At 33.5% G+C, this 22251-nt stretch overlaps 2 protein-coding genes across 3 annotated transcripts; both read left to right on the forward strand.

Annotated features, from left to right (window-relative positions):
- Window positions 1–1420: 1420 nt before the first annotated feature.
- On the forward strand, window positions 1421–10694 carry LOC123226136 (serine/arginine-rich SC35-like splicing factor SCL30A). Its single transcript, XM_044650621.1, has 6 exons — window positions 1421–1554; window positions 1661–1829; window positions 8067–8144; window positions 9020–9184; window positions 9605–9736; window positions 10225–10694. Exons 2-6 carry the CDS (start codon window positions 1675–1677, stop codon window positions 10460–10462), a joined length of 768 nt encoding a protein of 255 aa, XP_044506556.1. The 5' UTR covers window positions 1421–1554; window positions 1661–1674; the 3' UTR covers window positions 10463–10694.
- An 887-nt stretch (window positions 10695–11581) lies between these two features.
- LOC123225029 (glucan endo-1,3-beta-glucosidase 4-like) lies at window positions 11582–16021 on the forward strand. 2 transcript variants are annotated; one of them, XM_044648874.1, is made up of 5 exons: window positions 11582–11741; window positions 12724–12918; window positions 13420–14667; window positions 15414–15441; window positions 15541–16021. In XM_044648874.1, exons 2-5 carry the CDS (start codon window positions 12852–12854, stop codon window positions 15683–15685), a joined length of 1488 nt encoding a protein of 495 aa, XP_044504809.1. In that variant the 5' UTR covers window positions 11582–11741; window positions 12724–12851; the 3' UTR covers window positions 15686–16021. The 2 variants fall into 2 exon arrangements, with proteins under 2 accessions (XP_044504809.1, XP_044504810.1); XM_044648875.1 differs by lacking the exon at window positions 11582–11741 and adding an exon at window positions 11780–11953.
- Window positions 16022–22251: the final 6230 nt, after the last annotated feature.

Genomic DNA, 22251 nt, shown 5'->3' on the forward strand with positions numbered 1-22251 from the left:
CCCTTTTTCGAAGGAATATTCTTCGAAAAGAATACATGTAACATACACATGTATGTCTTAATGACAAAATAGTATTTTCATATGTAATTATGATTATATTTGATTGTGATATAAGAAGGGATTTGAATTAAATAAAATGATAAGTTTTTAAGTTGATAAATGGTTTTGCATGAAAGGTACACTCTTGTTCATCTGATGTCATGTTAGTCAAGTGGATAACGTGTTATGTCGGATTTTTTAAAAAGGTGCACGATCATACATGCTAAGGATATATGCCCGTGCAAACTGTTTCAATATAATAGTTTATATAAGATATGTTATATGAGATTTAGAGATTATTATCTCATTTATTAAAATTCGTATTGATAGAAAGAAAAAGAGCTTTGAGTGATATTTTTTATGGTGATTTCAACGAGTTTTGATGAAGAAGAAAGAAGATCAAGCAACATCAAACCCTCAAACAAAAGAATCGAAGTTAGTAGGCTGACTAGGGTTAAAGATTTTCAAGTGTATTTACTATGTACTTGTTGAATTAATTTAAATTGATTAAGATTTAATTTTGCAATAATTTTTAGTAAGTCTTATTCACCCTATTTATAGAAGTAAATCTAGTTATTTTAGTCCTAAAAGAGTGTTACAAAGGATCTTATTTTTAGTATTAAATTGTTGACGAGATTTTTAATATCATATAAAGTAGGTAATTTAGAGCCTTGCGTAAGTCAAACTATGAAAATAACGATTAGAATTTAATAAAACTATGATATCAACTACGTTAATTGAGTGGATATATGAACTTACGTTGATATATGTATATGTTGATATCTCTCAGAGTTTCTCCCTTTATCTCTCTTTGGTCCTTTATATTTATAAAACTTATACGGATAAGTTACAATCAAATTAAGATAATCATGTGATTTCTAATTTAACATAATTATATGAATTTGTTATTATTTTAGTTGAATTAAAATGGGATTATTTCAATCTCAAATATATTTCGACTAACAAGAAGAAAATAGTAAGAGATATAAAAATCTTTGTGAAAGATTCTAGACAAATTTCCTTTTAAGGGGAGTTCTATTTAAACTTTGAATTTAATTCCCTACACACTTTTCTTTGGTTGCTAGTCTTTCGATTGATCGTTGCTAGAGATAGCTCAGACCTGTGAAGACATGTCTCTTCACGTTGATACCTTGTGTGATGGAAAACTCCAGTATATCAAATATTATCAGTATACTGCTAGGAAGGACAAAGAGGTATTTAAGGTATACTTTTCAAACTTTTGGGATCTATTTGAGCGGAATGCAAAATTAGTATCCGAATGTTATTTGAAAAATTAAAGGGTAGCACATAATATTCTGTTAATTATCATAAACCCAGGAAAGATTAAATATTTTCAAAGAGCCCAAAAAAATACACACTATTTTCAAGGCCTACTCACTGTTATGGATAAAAACACAGCGCCAATCCAAACTTTTAAATCTAATATTAACCAAGCCCTATCCCCGATCTCAAACCCTAGCATTGCTCTTCACTTTTCTCTCTGTCTAATTACAGGTGACATCTACTTGTCTAATCGATTAATTTCACTGGGTTCGTTCTTCAGTTTCGATTATCGATTTTCTAACTGTTGAAATATTGAAACTTCTTCGATATGTTGAAGGTTTGCCCGAGTAGATGAGAGGAAGGAGTTACACGCCGTCGCCGCCGCCACGGGGTGGTGTCTATGGTCGGAGGGGACGGAGCCCGAGCCCCAGAGGTCGCTACGGTGGTGGTCGTGGCCGAGATCTTCCCACCAGCCTTCTCGTGCGTAACCTTCGCCATGATTGCAGGTAACTGCTCGAAGTTATGATTGTTTTCTGATATTTGAATTTGAAGAATGGTGATTGAGTCAATTCTTTATAGTTGTGATGGGATATTTTAAACTTCAAACTTGTAATATGGAACGTTTATTGTAACATTGAAAGTGGAAATTGGAAAGTAAAGCTTGAATTTTGTATTTCTATAATATCAAACAAGAATTGTAACATTGAACGGAGTGAAAACTTTAAACTGTGTATCATTAGCCACCTGTATTGTAGAATGTTGTTGCTGCATTTTTTCTGTTCTTTTGTTGAGCGGCTAAGTTTAGGGTGAGTTTTGAAACAATGGTTTCTCAATTTGAATAATTTCATTCACATATTCTATTCATTCATTATGGGAATTTATACAAAGATCTTACACAAATTTAAGAAAATATAATCTATACAAAATGAAATAAATCAAAGAAAAAGGAAATACAATATTGCAATAATTTTTTTTTTCTAATCTGCTAGACTCAATCAATACTTTCTAAACTTGAAATGAATTTGGAATGTATAAGTAGTGTTGGAATATAAAACCCACATTGGGAAGAAAAATAAAAAAATAAAGGGAATATAATGCAATGGGTATCCAAGTTAGATTGACTTAAGTCATTTTAACAATTGGAACCCAAAACATGTTGATTAATAATAATGTTCATCTAAACTCCAAGTTTTTAAAGGATCAAGATTTCTAACATGGTATCAGAGCATAAGTTTTGAAAATATGTTTTTCTTTTTTAGCATTAGCAAAGCCAATTATCTCTCTATTCTTACTCTTTTGAAATAACTATCCCTCTCAGGAGTTCCCTTTAAGTGTCTTAGGATATGCATAGTCGTATTAAAGGTTTGTCTGCGTGGGAGAATGCATATATTGGCTTACCACATTCATAACATTCAAGATCAGATCGAGTAAGAGATAAATAGATCAACCTTCCTACCAACCTTTGGTATCTTCTTTTATCTATTGGAGCATAATTATTTTTACACCTCCAATTTCTATCCAAAGGTGTACTTGTTGGTTTACACCCTAACTTTCTTGTTTCCTTTAGGAGATCAAAAGTATATATCCTTTGAGGAATAAAGATCTTTTCTTCACTCTTTGCTATCTCCATATCGAGACATTATCTCCTAGAGCTTAGGTTTTTAACTTTGAATTCGGCCTTTGTTAGAAATCTAGCTCTTTATTCAACAAAACACAAAATAAAACAAAAAACAAAATAAATACTATTTTATTGATAAGAAGTATTACATAGATAAACCGGACAATTCGAGGAGGAGTCCGGGGCCTCCAATTTTTCGGCTGTTTGAGGCAGTGGAGACCTCTTACAATCAATCAAAGGTGGTTGTCCAAGTAATAGAAACCCTAATAATTTTCTCCCCTTATTTGAAACCTAAACACTCTTAGGCGTCGGAGACCTCTAAGAATGTGTACAATAAAAGAAAAACATGTTTCCTTAGAACCTATGCTCATATACCATGTTAGAAATCTTGGCCCATTAAAGTTAGACCGTGAATCAACATCTAACAAGTTTTGGGTTCCAATTGTTAAAACGACTTAAGCCAATCTAACTTGGATGCCCATTAAATTATATCTTTTCATTGTTATTTTTCTTGCCAATGTGGGACATATATTCCAACATTACTCATATATTCTAGAATCATTTCAAGTTTAGATAGTATTGATTGAGTCTAGTATATTTAGAAAAGAATTATTATAATATTTTATTTTCTTTTTCATTGATTTATTTCTTTTTTCTAGATTGTATTTCCTTTAATTTTGTATAAATTCCCTTGATGAACGAATAGAATGTATGGAGGAAATTATTCAAACCAAGAAACTGCCGTAACATGGTATCATAGCCCATTAATCCAAAATCCATTTGAGCATGGTGGGCTAAGTTGAAAGAAGCCAAACCTTTGGGTTTAAACCCAGGGGACTCATGGGCTAGTTAGAGCTAGTTAAATCTTGTGTTGGGTTGAACCAAGAAGAGCCAAACTCAAGTTTGGATGGTTAGCCAGGAAAAGTTAGACAATCTTGTTTCGAGTTGAGCCAAGAAAGCTATACCCAATTTTAGATGGATCACTCCATATATGGCAAGTGTTAATTGGTAGCCTAGTTGCATTTGAGGGAGAGTGTTGGATTATATAAGTCCCACATTGGGGTGGAAAATGAAAATGAATGGGTATTTAGTGTAATGAGTATCTAAGTTAGATTGGTTGAAGTCATTTTAGCAATTGGAACTCAAAACATGTTGAAGTCCATAATTAATAAAGATTTGATCTACACTCCAAGTTTAAAGGGCTCAAGGTTTATGTAGAATTTGAGTAATTCTAAGATTTCTTTATTATGATTAAACTGTACAATATTAATGGTTTATATGGCTATTTGCAAACTCATAGAACAAGAATTATATCCTTATAGAAGGAAACTAATCTTTAGTTTTATGAGGAGAATCACACACAATAAAACAAGAAATATACATTTGATAAATTAGGAAGTAATTGTCATTGACATCTTAATCTCTGTTTTCCAAACTCCTCCTCAAGCTAGGTTATACATGTTAATTATTTCTGGCTTTGATTTAAGATTATAAAGATGGTGTGTGACAATGTTTTGGTGAAGACTTTGAAGGTTTGAATAGACGAGGGTGTATAGATCAAGGAAATAATTCATCTCTTGATTTTCTCTTTGATGAAATGATGATCTATCTTCACATGTTTTATTCTATCATGATGTACAAGATTTTTTGCAATATCTATTGATGCTTGATTATCATAATACATTTTCATAGATTTTCTTGAAGGGATTTTTTTTTGTCAAGAACCTTTTTGAGTCACTCTTTCACAAATTTCATGAGCCATAGCTCTGAATTTTGTCTCTACACTACTCCAAGCAATAACAAAATATTTCTCATTTATCCATGTAACCAAGTTTCCCCATACATGGTACAAGAACTTTTGGTAGATCTTCAATTAGTTTAGAACCAGACCAATGCATATCTGAATAAATCTGAACATCTTATTTTGAGTTTTCTTATAAAACTATCCAACACTTGGGGTTATCTTTAGATTCTTGAGAATACAACTCCTATTTGTTTATTAGTTGGGTTGTTATACTAATTGAAAAACTGATATTTGGTCTTGTATGGGATAGATATATATTATATAAGTTTACCCACAAGACGTTGATACCTTCTTTTTTGTCTATAGGAGAACATTCCTTGATTATATATATATATTTTTTTTGTAGTTGTTGGCTAGTGGAGTATTGACAGATTTACAACCAAAGATCCCAATTTCCTTTAGTAAATTAAGTATATTCTTTTGTTGTGAAACTACAATATCCCTTTTTGATCGAGCATCTTCCATTGTGAGAAAATATTTAAAATTTTCAGGTCCTTAATCACAAAATTGGAACCTTTGAAGGTAGTTCTTCTCATTTAGTTTGTGTTGAGTAATAAGAAGAATAGAACTTTTGCAGGTTATATTGTAGCTTAGGATAGGTGTCTTTGAAGAGGTTACTTTTGATTTTGAAGATTTGGTGTTGAAGGCCCTCCTGTATTTGGTCATGAGTCATGGCTTTGGATAGCGTCCACAATCCTATATTAGCAAAAGTTTTAACTTTATTATTTAAATAATGCTATCTATTCAATTAATCTTAACCTATAAATTATGGTGCATTTACAAATTTCTCCTGTATTGGCATGGAGGCTTTTCTAAGTAAGGTTTTGGTGAAACTATGCTAAGGGGACTCTGGAAGGATCCCTTTCTTGATTTCCTTTCTGGAAGGCAAAATGATTTTTAGATCTATATCAATGGTTGTAGAAAATGGAAAACCCCAATTTCATTGTTCAATGTTCATGGAGTTTATTAGCCAAGACATTATCATGCTATGTTTCCCCTTCCATACTTTGAATGTTGGATCTTTTGCGAGTGATTTGGGTGTACCACCAAATAATCTTCTTTTCCATTGCCACATATAGACATTCTTTTCCATTGCCACATATAAACATCATAATTGATTGGGACCATTAAAGGTAGTTCTTCTCATTTAGTTTGTGTCATGTAATAGGAAGAGTATAACTTTTGGAGGTTATATTGTGGCTTAAGATAGGTGTCTCTGAACAGGTTAATTTTGATTTTGAAGATTCAGTGTTCAAGGCCCTCCTGTGTTTGGGCATGGTTCATGGCTTAGGATAGGGTTCACAATCCTATCTTAGCAAAAGTTTTAACTTCATTATTTAAATAGTACTATCTATTCAATTGATCTTAATCTCTAAATTATGGCACACTTGCAAATTTCTCCTATATTAGCATGGAGGCTTTTCTAAGTCGGGTTTTCGTAAAACTATGCCAACTGGACTCTGGAAGGATCCCTTTCTTGATTTCCTTTTTGGAAGGCAAAATGATTTTTAGAGCTATTTCAGTGGCCATAGAAAATGAAAAACTTCAATTTCATTGTTCATGGAGTTTATTAGCCAAAACATCATCATTCTATTTTCCGTCTTCCATGCTTTGAACTTTGGATCTTTTGCGGGTGGCTTGGGTGTACCACGAGAGAATCTTTTTGTTTGTCACATATAAACATCATTTCTGATTGGGACTATTGAAGGTAGTTCTTCTCATTTAGTTTGTGTTGTGTAATAAGAAGAGTACAACTTTTGGAGGTTATATTGGGGCTTAGGACAGGTGTCTTTGAAGAGGCTACTTCTGATTTTGAAGATTCAGTGTTGAAGGCCATCCCATGTTTGGGCATGGGTTATGGCTTAGGATAGTGTTCACAATCCTATGTTAGCAAAAGTTTCAACTTCATTTTTTAAATAATAGTATCTATTCATTTGATCTTAACCTCTGAATTATGGCACATTCACAAATTTCTCCTGTATTAGCATGGAGGCCTTTCTAAGTAGGATGTTGGTGAAACTATGCCAAGGGAACTCTGAAAGGATCCCTTTCTAGATTTCATTTTGGAAGGCAAAATTAGGTTTAGATCTATTTCAATGGCCGTAGAAAGTGGAAAACCCCAATTTCATTGTTCGTGGAGTTTATTAGCCAAGACATTATCATGCTATTTTCCGCCTTCCATACTTTGAACTTTGAATCTTTTTCGGGTGGTTTGGGTGTACTGCCGGTGAGATAATCTTCTTTTCCTTTGCCACATATAAACATCATTTCTGATTGGGACCATTGAAGGCCATCTTGTATTTAGTCATGGGTTAGGGTTAGGATTCGGATTTGAAAAGGATGAGATGAAACTAGATCTGCAAATTTTGGAAGATTTCTGGCAACAATAAAGGGTATATGACGACTTTGAATAATTTTCGGTAACAATGAACGATTTCTAGCAAGGTCTAAGCGGATCCCGACAGAGTTGGATGATTTCCAGCTGTGACACAGATGGATCTGCACTTTCTGGCAGATTATGTCTCTATCTGACACCTTTCTGAGAATGAATCAGCAGATTTTGGTGATGACAAGTGGTTTTTGGCACTGGCAGGGTTGTTTTCGATACCGACATGGATGGATCTGCACTTTATAGAAGATCTGAGAGTGTTTGCGACACCAACAAGGATGGTTCTATACTTTCTGACAGATTTTAGAGTGAATTGGTGACTTTTGGCAAGATTTTGATGACTTTCACTGAGTTATCTGAGATTCTAATGACAGTTTGATAGAAATCTGAGGTGAATCGGCAAATTTTGGCGAGATTCCTGAGATTCTGGTGACTGTTGGACTGTTCTGATGACTGTTCCAGCAAGGAAAAAGAGACTAATTTTCCCAAACTTCTGGTTTGATACCATGCAGAATTTGAGTAATTCTGTGACCTTTTTGTTCTGATTAAAATTGCATGTGTATTTACAAACTCATAGAATAGGAAATTAGATCCCAATAGAAGGAAATTAATATCTTGTTTTATGAGGAGAATCACACAATAAAATAGGAAATATACATTTGATAAATTAGGAAGTAACTGATATCTTAATCTCTATTTTCCACAATCTCAAACAAGTTTCATGCTGAAAAATTGCATGTTAGTATTATTGGTTAGTGTAGATGCTTGAATATTTGTTGGAGTGGATTTTTTAGTTGATTCGAAATATGGGATGTAAGCCTTTGGATACTTAACATTTTTGCCTGTTTTGGACAATTCAATTGAATTTCTTGTGGCTAAATTAGTAGCATCGATTGGCATTCCATTTAATCTTTAACTTCTGTTTCTTGCAGGCCAGAAGAACTCCGCAGGCATTTTGAGCAGTTTGGAGCACTTAAGGACATTTACTTGCCCAGGGATTATTACACTGGGTGAGCTAATATCTGCTAGCTGTAGAAGTTTGAAGTAGCTTTGTGTTGCACTTTAGTTTTTGATCTTAAAGGGTTTTTTTGTTCTAAATTTAACTGGGGTTTTACATCTTGTGTGGATTTGATTAAGTCAAGGACTTGCTAGGTGGCATCTTGCAAATTTATTTTGAATTTCTGAAATAAACTAAGAGAGATGGTTTTGGAGTCATTTTTTGGGATATTCATTTTCTTCATTTTTTAATGTTTTTTCAATGAAAATATCACAATTTGTCTTCTGTGGTTTACTACCCACTTTCCAGTAAAACAATGATTTCAAAACACTGTTTTCTCAAAATTTGCTGTCATCATTCTTAGAGAATTCAGGAAGTACAAAGAATGTTTGAAAGAATGCATGTTGAGTTGTTATCAAGCAGACCCTTCTAAGCACCTGCTTGCCTGTAAGTCTGTTGATGGAGTATTCGCTTCATGATATACTCTATTGTAATCATAAGTTGGGTGCGTTAATTGAAGTTGCTGAGATTAACAGTGGATTTAACGTTTCGAAGATATCAATCAAGTAATTAGAGTTCTTTTGAAGATGATGTTAATGATAATGAAGATTGGAAGGAAGTTGGGTTTGAATACATTAAGAAGATGTTCCAAGTCTTGAAGAATTTCAAGTCATCTTTAAACTGACATTTGCAATGTCAGCAGGCAAGTGCTTGCTTTTTTCATGTTTATCATGACCTTCCATATTACTGGGGATTATTTTGGCAACTTTCAATTAGCAGAGGTTATTGGTGTGCACAGAACATGTTACATATTTTTGTTCAGTTGAAGCCCCTCCCATGACAATTTCCTTTTTTTTTTTTTTTTTTTTTACCATTTAAATTTTGCAGGGAACCTCGGGGTTTTGGTTTTGTCCAATTTGTAGATCCTGCTGATGCTGCTGACGCCAAACGTCACATGGATGGTTGGGTTCTTCAGGGTCGAGAGTTAACTGTTGTGTTTGCAGAGGAGAACAGGAAAAAGCCATCTGATATGAGGGCAAGGGAACGAGTGAGGTAAAATAACCATTATTTTGAATTTTTAGCTGAGCCATTTAGAAAATCTGTTCAAATATTATTTTTCTGACATAAATGTGCTGTGAAATTAAATAATTTTCTGATTACAAATTTGATGGCCTCTCACACCTATTTTAAGTCCTGGTGACTGTACTCTCACCGTGCTATTTGGGAATGCATAGATTATGTGAAGTTTGACCTTTGATTTATTTTAACTAATAATATACCTTCTGAAATCAAATTAGACATAATTGAACTTGTTCAAAGGATAAAGAGAATAATAAAAATATGCTAAAATAGTATGAGCTAAAAATGTATTTCATAACTCTTTGGGCCAGGCAAAAAAGTATAATTTTGTTACAATACATAGCCATAACTCAGAAATTGAATTAAACCTTGTGATGATTTACACTGTTGCAGGGGTCGGTTTCGAAGACGGTCTCCCCCTCGTTATTCTCGATCCCCACCTCGTTATTTGCGCTCCCCTCCACGTTATGCCAGGTCTCCCTCCCGTGAATATTCCCCTCCCCTGAAACGAAGGCATTACTCCAGGTGAGGAATATATTATGTTAGTTTCTATTTGAAGTTAAGTCATGTTTGTGTTTCTCCTTATCCCCCAAAAAAATTAAAGGTTGAGTTGTCTTTCTATCTTGAAACACAAATTTTTGGTTTTACAAAAGAAAAATATGAGTGCAAACAAGGTGCAAAGTGTCTCCCCTGAACCAAAAGTTTGTTTATGCAAGTGATTTTGTTACTTGTAATGCTTGAAAGAACAACTAATTTTCTTATTTTGTATGTGCTATATAGAATTAATTACTTGATAATTCCAAATGACTCCTTGGTTGTATATGTTTGAATCCCTGTTGATGTGTATTTCTTCCAGATATGTTATCCTTCTGTTTAAAAAATATGATTGATCAAAATGACTGTGGGTGTCTTGCCATCCCACCATGCCTGTTTTTTACTTGCTGAGGTGTCCAATGTTACCTATGAAATCAATCCTTTCTTATGTATAATTTGGTTGCATTTTTCCGAAGTAGATCTGTTTCACCCAGTGATCGAAAATATATTCGGGAGAGGTCATATTCACATTCTCCAGCCTATAATGGCTCAAGGGGCCGCAGCAGAAGTCCTGACAGGGGACAGGGCCCAAACCGTAGCCGAAGCAGAAGCCAGACCCCAAGACAATACCCAAGAAGAAGCAGAAGCAGAAGCCAGTCTCCAATACGAGGTGGATACTCTGGAGAACCCAATGGAGATAGGTCTCCCTGCCAGTGAGCTACACGACGGAGATGATACTTATGTCACACCTATCATCCAGATTTTGTTTGAAGATAATGTGAACAATAGAAATTTGTTTTAAATCGTGTTGACGTTTAGGTTCAACTTTGTAGGATACTTTCTTGATGTTGCAGTTTTAATGTCTGTATGCTAGTATTTTCAACTTAGATTGCTGTGTAATGAATACTTTTCGGCTTTACTTATCGGCCCAACTCAAATTTGTCTACCATCCAACAGACTTCACCTCTATTTCCCATCATAACATAAATATACAAAGATTATGACTTACTTTTGAACATCAATGATAATGAAAATTCAATGCATAATTTGGAAATGTGGGGACCGAGGCATCTGAACGGACCCAGTTGATGAGAAAAAGCAGTGACAGAAAGAGTCTATGAAGGATATGCCTTTTGACGATTGCATCCCTCCCACCGTTTTCAACTCCAGCAGGAGCCTGGTTCGGTTTCCACACAGGGTTCGGTTTAAGTTTAGGATTTTTTTGTTTTTGAAAATTGACTGTCCTTGCCTTGCTTGGTGCTAATTTACATTAATGGTCCACTAATGGACCATCAAAGTACTGTAGCCAAAAGCCTTGTTTTCATCCATCATAGTGGAATCAATCTCCAAAGCAAAAATCAAGGGTTGTTACAGCAGTCTTTTCTCGATGATCCTCTAATAATTTGAAGGACTCTTAAAAAGAACAAGAAAAGAAAAAAATTGTATTGTCATTAACATATTAGAGTCCACTTAATTAGGACAAAAAATCTTTTAATCTCCTTGAGACATGTTAAGTTTGTAACAGCTAAACCGTTCTCTTTGACTTCTCCACTACTTTCAAGGTTTAAATAAAACTTCATTGATGGTGACTTTTGGAGGGAAAATCATAAACAAAATCACCGTAATTCTCCTCTAATTTCTCTCAATTTGCTTGTCTCGTTTCCATATGTTTTATTTGGATGGCCATGATCTCGGTGTCCCAAAAGACAAAACTGTTGGGCATCGGATGAAAAAAAAAAGATTAGGTACACAAACAAAACAAACCTTATATTAAATGTACAGAGCGTCTGTAACAGATTGTGGGACATATATATATTTTTTTCTCGTACAGTGACTAAAGAAATAGGAATGTGTGTGTTTTGTCCTGTTCTAGTTACCATACTGTTCCAAAGTGGCTCATATTATTGAATTTTGTCTTGAAACAGTTCTCTTTCTGGCGTTTTTGAAGGTTTGTTGATTCTTTTCAAAAGACTTTCAGCTGGGCAGCTTGGGTCAGGTATTTTTTTAGTTTTGTGCTTCACTTACTGATTTGGGTTCTTTGCTTTGTGATATTTTGTTCCGGTTTTGGCATCTGGGTTTCTTCTTTTGTGCAGTCTTGGACTTTTGATTTTTTGTAATTACAAATTTCAGGTTTCTTGCTTTTAGTTTTCCTTAAGTCTGAGCTTGACATAGTTACAGTTTTATGTCTTTGCTTAGAGGTACTGACAGGTGAAGATCCTTATTGAAACGTAGATTGTCTGGCTAAGATGTTTCTTTTGCCGTCTTGTTGAATATTGAGTTGCTTTCGCTAATTTTTTGCGGTTCAGTGATGCTGCATTGTGGTTATGGGAAGTTTAAAATCAGGGCTTGTCATGCTTAGCTTCCCTGTAGTATATATGCTTGCAACTCCGTATTCACTCAGTGTTTACATTGGCTCATCTTACTAAAATCATAATTTTACAAGTTATTAAACTGTAACTGGTAGTGGTATGGGAAAATTGGATGATAAGGAACTATTTCCAGTACAATGGGATTGGTCATATCTAAATTGATTCATTGGGTTTGACTAGGATATAGGATTCTGACTAATTTAACCTTCTGGGTTGAACTTAAAGTTGAGCTCAAACTTTCATTTTCTTAATGTTGTACCCTTATCATAGAAGTTAGTTGGGACTTCAGTTGAGGCATGTTTTCATTTTAACAGTTAGGTTGATCGTTAGGCTTCTTCATGCTCCTTGTCTCTCTTGGTGTCCCCTGCGCATTCTACTCATTAATTTATCTGGGAGGATGACAAACTATAGTTAGATAGTTACTGCTTGACTAACAACCCTCTATGAACTTGTTATTTCCTGTTGAAATATGCTGCCATTATGTATGTATTGGTTTGCTATAGAGATTCTTAAGGTATAATGATATTTAGTACATCTTCATTATTTACTATATACCTATACTGACTCCCTCTTTTAAAGTCACCACAATGTTCTCTGTCCCACTTGCAGAATTTTGCCTTCAGCTTTTGGTATAACATTCCATTTTGTCTGTGATTGTGGAAGATTTGGCAGTTAAAGCTCTGCCTGGGTGTAAACTGCAGAGGACTGAAGGTTTGGGTTGAAGTTTTGTTGGAAAGATGGTACCTGGAAAATGGCTTGGAAGTGTGTTTTTTCTTGTATTTGGCATGTTAGCCTATGTGTTAGGTAATTCAATAAACTCGTCCTGGACTTTGATATTCCTTTTTAATTATGTCTACTTAAACGTATTATAAATATATGAATTGGATTATGGTCTCCATTTCCTTTTAAAATTTTTTAAAAGTACTTAGCTTAGGGGACTTCCTCTTTCTTACCAAGTTTAGAGGAATAGTTTCTCTGGTTAGTGAGTTTATACCTTGGAGCCCTATAGTACCCCATTCGATGAAAAGAAAAGAAAATTATAACACATGTGGGAGTTGACATATCGATTGTGGGCATAATGGCAATGAAGTACCAGAGGTTTTGGTATAATAAGATAGTCAAGAGAAAAGATTTGATGGCAAAGACTGCCAAGACAAGAAGGGAACGGAAATTGTAAAATGCTTTAGTATGAAAAATAAACATTGCCTGAAGGCTGAAGCATTTCCCCTTATGATCATAAAACCATACCAGTGTCCAACCAAGAGGATCATCTATCTTACCAGTTGTTACTTTCTGAATGTTTAGGTGCATATGTTGGGGTAAACATCGGAACTGATGTTTCAAACATGCCATCAGCTTTGGATGTTGTGGCCATACTTAAAGCCAATCAAATTACTCATGTGCGCCTATATGATGCTGATAGTCACATGCTGAAAGCCCTTGCAAACAGTGGGATTGAAGTAATAGTTGGTGTAACAAATGAGGAAGTCCTGGGTATTGGAGAAACTCCACCACCAGCAGCAGCCTGGATTAATAAAAATGTTGCATCTTACATGCCTTCAACTAATATTACAGCTATTGCCGTTGGCAGTGAGATTCTTACCACAGCCCCTAATATTGCACCTGTTTTGGTGTCTGCCATGAATAACCTTCATAAAGCCTTAGTAGCTTCAGATCTAAATTTCCAAGTCAAAATTTCAACACCTCACAACATGGATGTTATTCCTAAACCGTTTCCTCCTTCCACAGCTACCTTTAATTCTTTATGGAACTCTACAATTTACCAGATCCTTCAGTTTTTGAAGAACACTAACTCCTATTACATGTTAAATGCCTATCCTTATTATGGTTACACAAAGGGAAATGGTATTTTTCCAATTGACTATGCCCTTTTCCAACCACTTCCCTCAGTCGAGCAAATTGTTGACCCGAACACACTTTTCCACTATAGCAGTATGTTTGATGCTATGGTAGATGCTACCTACTATGCTATAAATGCTTACAATCTTTCAGGGATCCCAGTTGTTGTCTCAGAATCTGGTTGGCCATGGCGTGGTGGAGCCAATGAACCTGATGCAACTCTGGAAAATGCTGAGACCTACAATAATAATCTTATCAAAAGAGTCTTGAATGACTCAGGCCCTCCCAGTCAGACTTCTATGCCCATTAACACATACATTTATGAGTTGTTCAATGAAGACAAGAGGCCTGGGCCTGTTTCGGAGAAAAACTGGGGTGTATTTTTTACCAATGGCAGTTCTGTTTATCCTCTGAGTTTGAGTGGTTCCAGTCAAACTACTGGAAATTCTTCTGGAATTTTTTGTGTGGCAAGAGATGATGCAGATTCTGATAAGTTGCAAGAAGCGCTGAATTGGGCTTGTGGGCAAGGCAAGGTTAACTGCTCTGCCATCCAAGAGGGAAAGCCATGTTATCTTCCCAACACTGTCGAGAATCATGCTTCATATGCCTTTAATGATTATTATCAGAGAATGCATAGTGTTGGCGGAACATGCAACTTTGATGGCACTGCTACAACAACTTCTATTGATCCCAGTAAGTTTCCACTATCCTTTTCTCACCATTCATGTGGTTATAGGTGTGTTTGGATTCAAAATTTGTAATTTGACAAAAAATAGTATTTAATATGTACTTTGAATCTGGTTTATACTTATGTTGTAAAGCCATTAGGTGACGTGTTTATTTGATACATTGCTGAGAATATTTGTGGTTCACTTTAGAAACTGTTTCTTTTTTATTGTCTTTATCATTTGGAGAAAAGACAAAAAAAGGTTTTAGTATGAGTAAGATCAAAAGATGAAAATAAAACTCTGGTAAGCTAATTTAATTGAGAAACATGCTCTATGTATTACTGGGGATTGAATGGTTTATAGTTCAACTTGTGTACACTAAAATCATGTTGAAATAAATGCATGGTTGCCCTTTTTTTGATTGTGCTTATACTGCTTGACCAATGATTAGTGGTTAAGACTCTGGATTTCATTTCCATTTTAGGTTAAATGATAAGTTAGTGTGTAACAACATGCTAAAACTGGTCGTATGCCTTTTCACCCTCTTCAATATTTCAAGCCATTATACGAATTCTGTGAATATTTTTAAGGAGACCTTCATATTGTTATTTAGGTGTAACCATAGATCTCTGTCTGTTTTGGCTTTAACACTATTGTTCCCTTCTGTGTATTTCTAATCTCACACACATAATATCTGAGGATTTCTGATTTTTCATCTTTTCTGTCTCTCGATTTGTGCTAATTTCTGGGTTGGTGGTTACCTCCTTGTAGGTCATGGATCCTGTATATATGCAGGAAGGTGAGAATCTGACTTCATCATATTTCTCATTTGAACTGATCCAATTTCATAGCTTCTATATGCTTTAGCTCTAACCATGCGAATCTCATTTCGAAACAGTTCTAATTCAAGCACAACCGGGGGGCTCTCACCTGCTGCAGCATTTGGACCTGCAAGTCCTCTAGTAGGAGGGAGTACAACCCTGCCAGTTTCCAAAATTCAGCTTCTGGTATCAACAGCCTTTATCTCTCTAATCTTGCTTTGATTTGCATCTTACTCCCAAGGCAGTTAAAAGCAGCAGCATGTTGAGATTGCCAAGACTGAAGCATGGAAATGCAAAATTTCAATGAAAATTGAGAATATAATGAAGTCATAAGCAATGCAGAAGCTTAGAGTCTCTCAAGGGTCATTCAATTGATGTGTGTCTCTTCATTTTTACCAATTTTGCTTTTCCTAAGAGTGTCTTTTATTCTTGTCAACAGGGTGTATTTTGGTTCTTGTAAAATGGTTAGTAGTAGGACTCTATTTTTTGGGACAGTTATTTTGTTCCTTTAATAATGACTATTGTGATTTAGTTTAATTAAATTCATCCTTTTCTTTATTGCTTTACTTTGCCATTTGGCCCCTTGGTTTGGTTGTACAAATTATCCAATTATCTTCCTGATATTAATATTTATTTGTTAAATCAAATTATTGACCTATTTTAAATGTTAAATGACGATATTATTTTTAAAAAATATATTTAAAAATTTGAAAATTGAATTTTGACTGTTAAGTTAATTTTTAAAGAAATTAGAAAATTTTCTTAATTCTATAGAAACTCAATATAGGGGTAATTTGATCATTGTAATGGCCAAAGTTGTTAAACTTAATGGCAAAAATTGAAGGCATTAGAGGTAATTGAATAATTTGCCTTACCAAGTAAGGGACCTACATGAGTGGCAGTTTGACTTAATTTTATTCTATCTAACATTTTATCTATCTTATATTTGACATTAAGACATGCTAATAACACATTCAATAAAATTATGTGCATAAAGTTTTAAGTATTCAGATAATGAGTCATTATTTTATTGGATGATTTTGAATTAATGATAAAGTAACGCTTAATCATATAATAACATATCATCTAAATACTCAATTTGACATTTGAAATTAGGTACACATAACATTACATATATTATATTTATAAAACTTGGATTAAGTCTTTGATAATCATATTGTGTATGTGTATATTTATAAAGGTTAAAAGGGTCACAAAACTTAGGTTTAATGTGACTGATCTAAGAAAGTTTATGATATGATGGTGTGTTTTTTTCTTTTTTTTTTTGGGTAGATTGGTATGATGGTGTATTGCTCACGTGGTATTACAAGAATATGTATACATATCAAGTGATTATTATAATTAACAACTAATTATAATTAGTTCAAAGGTATAAGAACAATCCTACTCCGCAAAAAAAATCTCAATTTTTTTTTTTTTTTGGCAAAACTCAGATCAAAGAGAATCCTATTGCCCGATCCTAAGTCTTTCAGTGGGTGTTGAGATGCTAAGGAGTCAGAGAATTTTTTGTGAGATATGAAGTTGTATTTTGTTGTTGCACATGTGTAGAGAAGGAGCAGGTCACTGTTTTCAGCATGTCTCTGGTTGGCGATGCCAAATTGTTGTGACATACCTGGTTGGCGGATGACATGATTGTGGGTTGGCCACGTATCAAGACTTAGGGTGTGCTTAAGAAATAATTGAAGGCCAATTCTATCTGGTAAAGGCATCTTGGTTGGCAAGAGAGGCACTTAAACGGTTAGGACATACGATTCTATGTGGAAATATGTGAATCGATTCAGTTTGTTGATGTTACATATAAAAGAACATGTCAAAGGATGACAAAAATTTAGTTTCATTTCAGGTTTACAACCATAAGCGTAGGCTGAATTGAGACAATAAAATATGAGAGATTTATCGACAATAATAGTAATTATAAATAGTTTTGTGGGACTATTTGTACAAGTCATCTTCATTGTTTAATATTGTTTAGAATAAAATTAACACGAAGTGAAATGAGAGGGATGACAGAAAAAGAGGGAAATACGGTTAGAAAAAGGACAAAGATACTTCAACAAAGAATCGGTGAGAGTTTCCATGAAAAAAGTTTTCAAAGTGTTTTTTTTGTGATGGTTCTCATAGGATAAAAGAGTATTCGTTAAGGAAGCGAGATCTGCTCTTGTTGACAAAGATAATACCAATTATGAGATAAAGTGGTGTATTATGAGACTTAACCCGATACAATTGTTGAATGCAATCACTGGAACCAAGAGTTTCTTGTGCGAGAAACAAATGTACATGCAAGTGACAAGTGAATGGGCGTGCAAAGTGGGCAATGGTGGACATAGGCGCTAGCAATAATTTTATTTTATATAGGGTGATCAAAAGGCTTGGATTAACGGTCTCAAAGATCTGTAAGAGGGTGAAGGTTATCAATTTCAAACCACAACCATCTAAGGGAAAACAATAGTGTTACTAAGAGTTGGTGATTGGGAACGAGAGTGCAGGTATGGAGTTATTTATGTTATCTAATGCTATTTGTCACTGCACATGTGGAAGGAATGCGAATTATGGTGAGAGTTGTTCAAAGTTTTTGTTGGTGCAAAGTTTTGGGGGTTGACATCGAGAAAAAGTGAAGCGTCCACAATGGCTGCTTTAGTGGAGTTAGAGACACGAGGAGTGGATTTTCCTAATTGTCTTAATAGGCCTGTGCTCAAACCATCAATATAATTGCAGTTGGGTTGGGTGTAGTTCATAGGTTTACTTTCATGTTTTCTAGAATGTCTTTTATACACAATTATGGCGCATGAAAGATAATATTTAATTATTTCAATAATTTTATTTTTTATATTACATTGTTTGGTTCGTCTGTTAATAAAAGATTTTAATAATATTTTATTACTAAATTGATATAATATATAATATAGAGATATTTTTATTATCATTTTTATTTTAACTATTAAAAGATTATTAGTATAATTTTAAATTGTTACAATTTTATTTTTACTAAATTTTTAAGAAAAAACACTCATATCCAATTAAAATAACAGATAACCCTAAATAATAGTATAACTAAATTATCCTTACTCAAATAGTTATTAAGACAAAAATGCTTTGTTTAAAATTAAAATTACCGTTCCACTTACCAGCACCAACTGTCAACACCATTGACAAAATTCGCACCATCCACAGTATCCCCACCGCCACTCTTTATATCACCACCTACAAATTTGCCCTTCTCCGGGATTTTATCTTATTAGATTTGCCATCTTCAACAACTTTGCAATGCTTCATCTACTTGGCATGTTTGGTCAAGTTAAGAAGAAGGTTGTAAAGGTTTTGGTTGCCAAACCTGAGAAGTTTGGAACTCACAACACTTGCCCTCAATGTTCGATGATGCAGCTTGCTGTTAGAATTTTCAGTTAGCTCCCACCTTTTTATTTACTATAATTTTTCTCTTATCATTTCTCTTCCGATCTCGTTTAATTTAGTATAATATATTTAATAATATTTAAGTAAAATAATATCTTAAAGTTCTATTATTATTGTCACTAAATATAATAATTATTTATATATATTAATTTAATTAAACAAATTACTAATTTATACTCAATAGAATACTTTATAATAAATCTATCTTGGTAATATTCAATTACCAATAATAAAAGGTTACCTGAACTAAAACTATTTTTTCAGTTTTTACATACAAAATAACTACAATTTGCTCTATCAGGTATATCCCCATTTTAGCTTTAGTATGTTTGCTCTGCATTTATACGCATTCAAATTAGTTTTAAATTGCATTTCTTTTATTTTATTTTTTCATATAAATAAATCTCTGCAATCTCAACAAATTTTCTTCTTAAAATTTTACTATTGAATAGATAGCTTGTTCATTCTTCCAATGAACCACTTTGTGATAATTTAAAGAAAATTACTTCAATTTTTACCGTTTATATTTTAAAAAAAGCTTGGTTAAGAACATACATTATAATTTTTCTATTAGTTAAGAACTTATATTATAATTGTTTATATTGGAATTGTGTTGTCCCACAACTAGAGGTAGTGGTAAGCCAGACCTATTGGCCCAATGTTAAGTCAAGCTTAAGGTTAACATAATAGTAAGTCTTATAGGTTGTGTTGACCCATGAAAAGCACAAAACTCACAATCCAACTTTTATATATAGAAATGAGTCCTACAATAATAAATCGGCACGATAATTTTAATAAAAAAATTTATATTATATTTATTAATTAATTAATTTTTAAATAATTATGAAAACAATAACAAATCGGGTCAATCTACTTATAGGCCTTGTGTTAAGGCCTAGCCTGTTATAATAGCAAGTCAAACCTTTGCGGTCCAAGATATTTTCCCATGCTTTAGGTCAAGCTAAAAATTAGTCCAACCCATTTGACATCTCTACCCACAACATTTGTTTAAGAAAAGTTATAAAAAAGTTAATTTTCAGATATTGGTTGTTTAGAAAATATGCAAGGGGTTTATATTTTATAAATAGGTTATTTTGGTTTTAAGTAAGATAATTCTAAATAATGAGAGACACTAATTGTAATACCCCTCATTTTTTTTTTTTTTTAAATTTTTTTTTTACATACCCTTGGTAACAATCTATATTATTATTATTTTAAAGAGAATAATATAATAGCCATAAAATTTAATACTTGTGAGAAACCATCATAATATTTATTAGAAATCAATGAGTGTCTCAAAGTCTCCCAAAAGAAATTCATAAATTATAAATAAGCTAATAAATTTTCGAATGGATAAATTCTATTAAATATCATAATAACAAACAAAATAGCTGTAAAAATAAGTATAGCTAAAAGCGCATTTTATCGTGTTGATCTGCTCGCCTCCCTGCCTGCCCCATTGTTTTTCCTACCTGCAACACCCCAAAATAAATATATATGAGCTATAAAACTCAGTAGGCCTTTAGAATAAATTCGATATCTCTTATGGTTATTCTCGATGAAACTTTACCATCACATGTGTCATTGACGCACTCGGCTGGACGCCCATCTCAAGTGTCTCTTACGCCAACGTATTAGGGCATCCATCTCAGATACCTCTTATTTCATACTTCTCAATTTCGAACATCCATCACAGATGTTGTTTACATAATTACCACAAAACTAGTTAATAACTATTTTTTTTTTCATTAATTGAAACCGTGACGTCTGATCAAACGGTTCAAACATTCACTAGATCAGGACGTCTCATCCACTGATCTCTAATTACAAGTGATGCTATTGATTCAATTAGTATGATTATATTATCCCATGATATATATATATATATATATATATATATATATATATACACACACACACACATAAAATTAATCTGGAAAGACAGTCTACAAAATTAATAATCAGGACCATAAATTAATCCTTATATAACTTATTCTATCCATAAAACTAGTTAATATACTTTCTGTGATTTAATTAAAATGGTGCAGGTGCAATATAGTAAGTGTGGATGCATGCACAATATCCTATCTACCCAAAATAACTTACAAATGCTTAATTCCTTCTGCTTTTCTTTTATTTCTTCTTCATCCTACAGACTACGTAATTCAAGCTAGCTTCCTGGAAAGAAGATGACGGTAACTTGCATGTTCTTTCAGATTTCGCTTCCTAACAATTTCAGGCGGTGACTCAGTCACAACACCACTACATCGGTTCCGTGCAAGTGCGCCTAGTGTCTACTGCCACGCATATAATAGTCGAGCTCCGTTTATTCATCAAAGATCCATGATCACTCTCTCTCTAACTCTCAAACATCAAGACATCCCTTAACTAATCATCATCATCAATACTGTACGCTACCTCCTCATAATACAAACATATAATCACACACACATAAATATATAAAACCAACTTTCAAAATCTAGTTTACGACATGCAAAGTTTTACATGGAATTTATGGCCTACCTCTCCTCCGGCGATTACGTCGGTCTTCACGTGGCAGTTATCTCCCCGTCTAATTCCTTTCCTGGTTGACAAGCAACAAGTTCAGCTCTCTCCCTTTTTGACCCAAAAGAATTGATTTTAAGAAAAGAAAACTGTGAAGATGTAAACTATAGCAGCTAGAGAGAAAAATGGCTGTTTTTTTTCTTTTCTTTATATAAGGAAGCAGCAAAGTATTCGCCCTAGGAAAGTAACCGCTTTAAAAAAATAAAAGGAGACGTTTCCCTTTCTCTGCCCCCATTTTTCGGCGTTGATATCACTCCAAAACGCCTCCAGAACAAAAAATCATTTGCGGCCTTAAATTCCCATATCAGTGTCTTTTAAAACTAAACGTGTAAATATACATATATTTAATTCGTATATTAAAAAATATAGCAACGAAATGCTCTTTCGAATTTCTGGATACAAACATATACACACAATTTTAATATTAACAAAATAATCGGACAATGATAACGAAATAACTAAATTGTCCTTTTTATTAATTTGAGAATATTACACTAATAGAATAATGAGATGCTATTAAAATGTGCAATCAGACTTTTTGGAATTTAATAGATAAAATTTTTTTTTATGATTTTTCTCGTTTCTAATCAAACACTGAGTTTTGGGCATTTTCTTTTCTAAAAGTTACATAATTGATTAATTTATTGATTGAGTTTTAGAGTAGATCACTTTGGGTTGAGTTGAATCAAATATTTATTTGTTTATTTTTTTAAAATAAGATTTGCTCTATTTTTTGTAAGTTTGGGTATTGCGTCTAAACAACTGATGTCAAAGTAGAGTTAGTGAGGTGA

The sequence above is a fragment of the Mangifera indica genome, chromosome 9, assembly GCF_011075055.1.
Source record: "Mangifera indica cultivar Alphonso chromosome 9, CATAS_Mindica_2.1, whole genome shotgun sequence".
Taxonomy (NCBI): domain Eukaryota; kingdom Viridiplantae; phylum Streptophyta; class Magnoliopsida; order Sapindales; family Anacardiaceae; genus Mangifera; species Mangifera indica.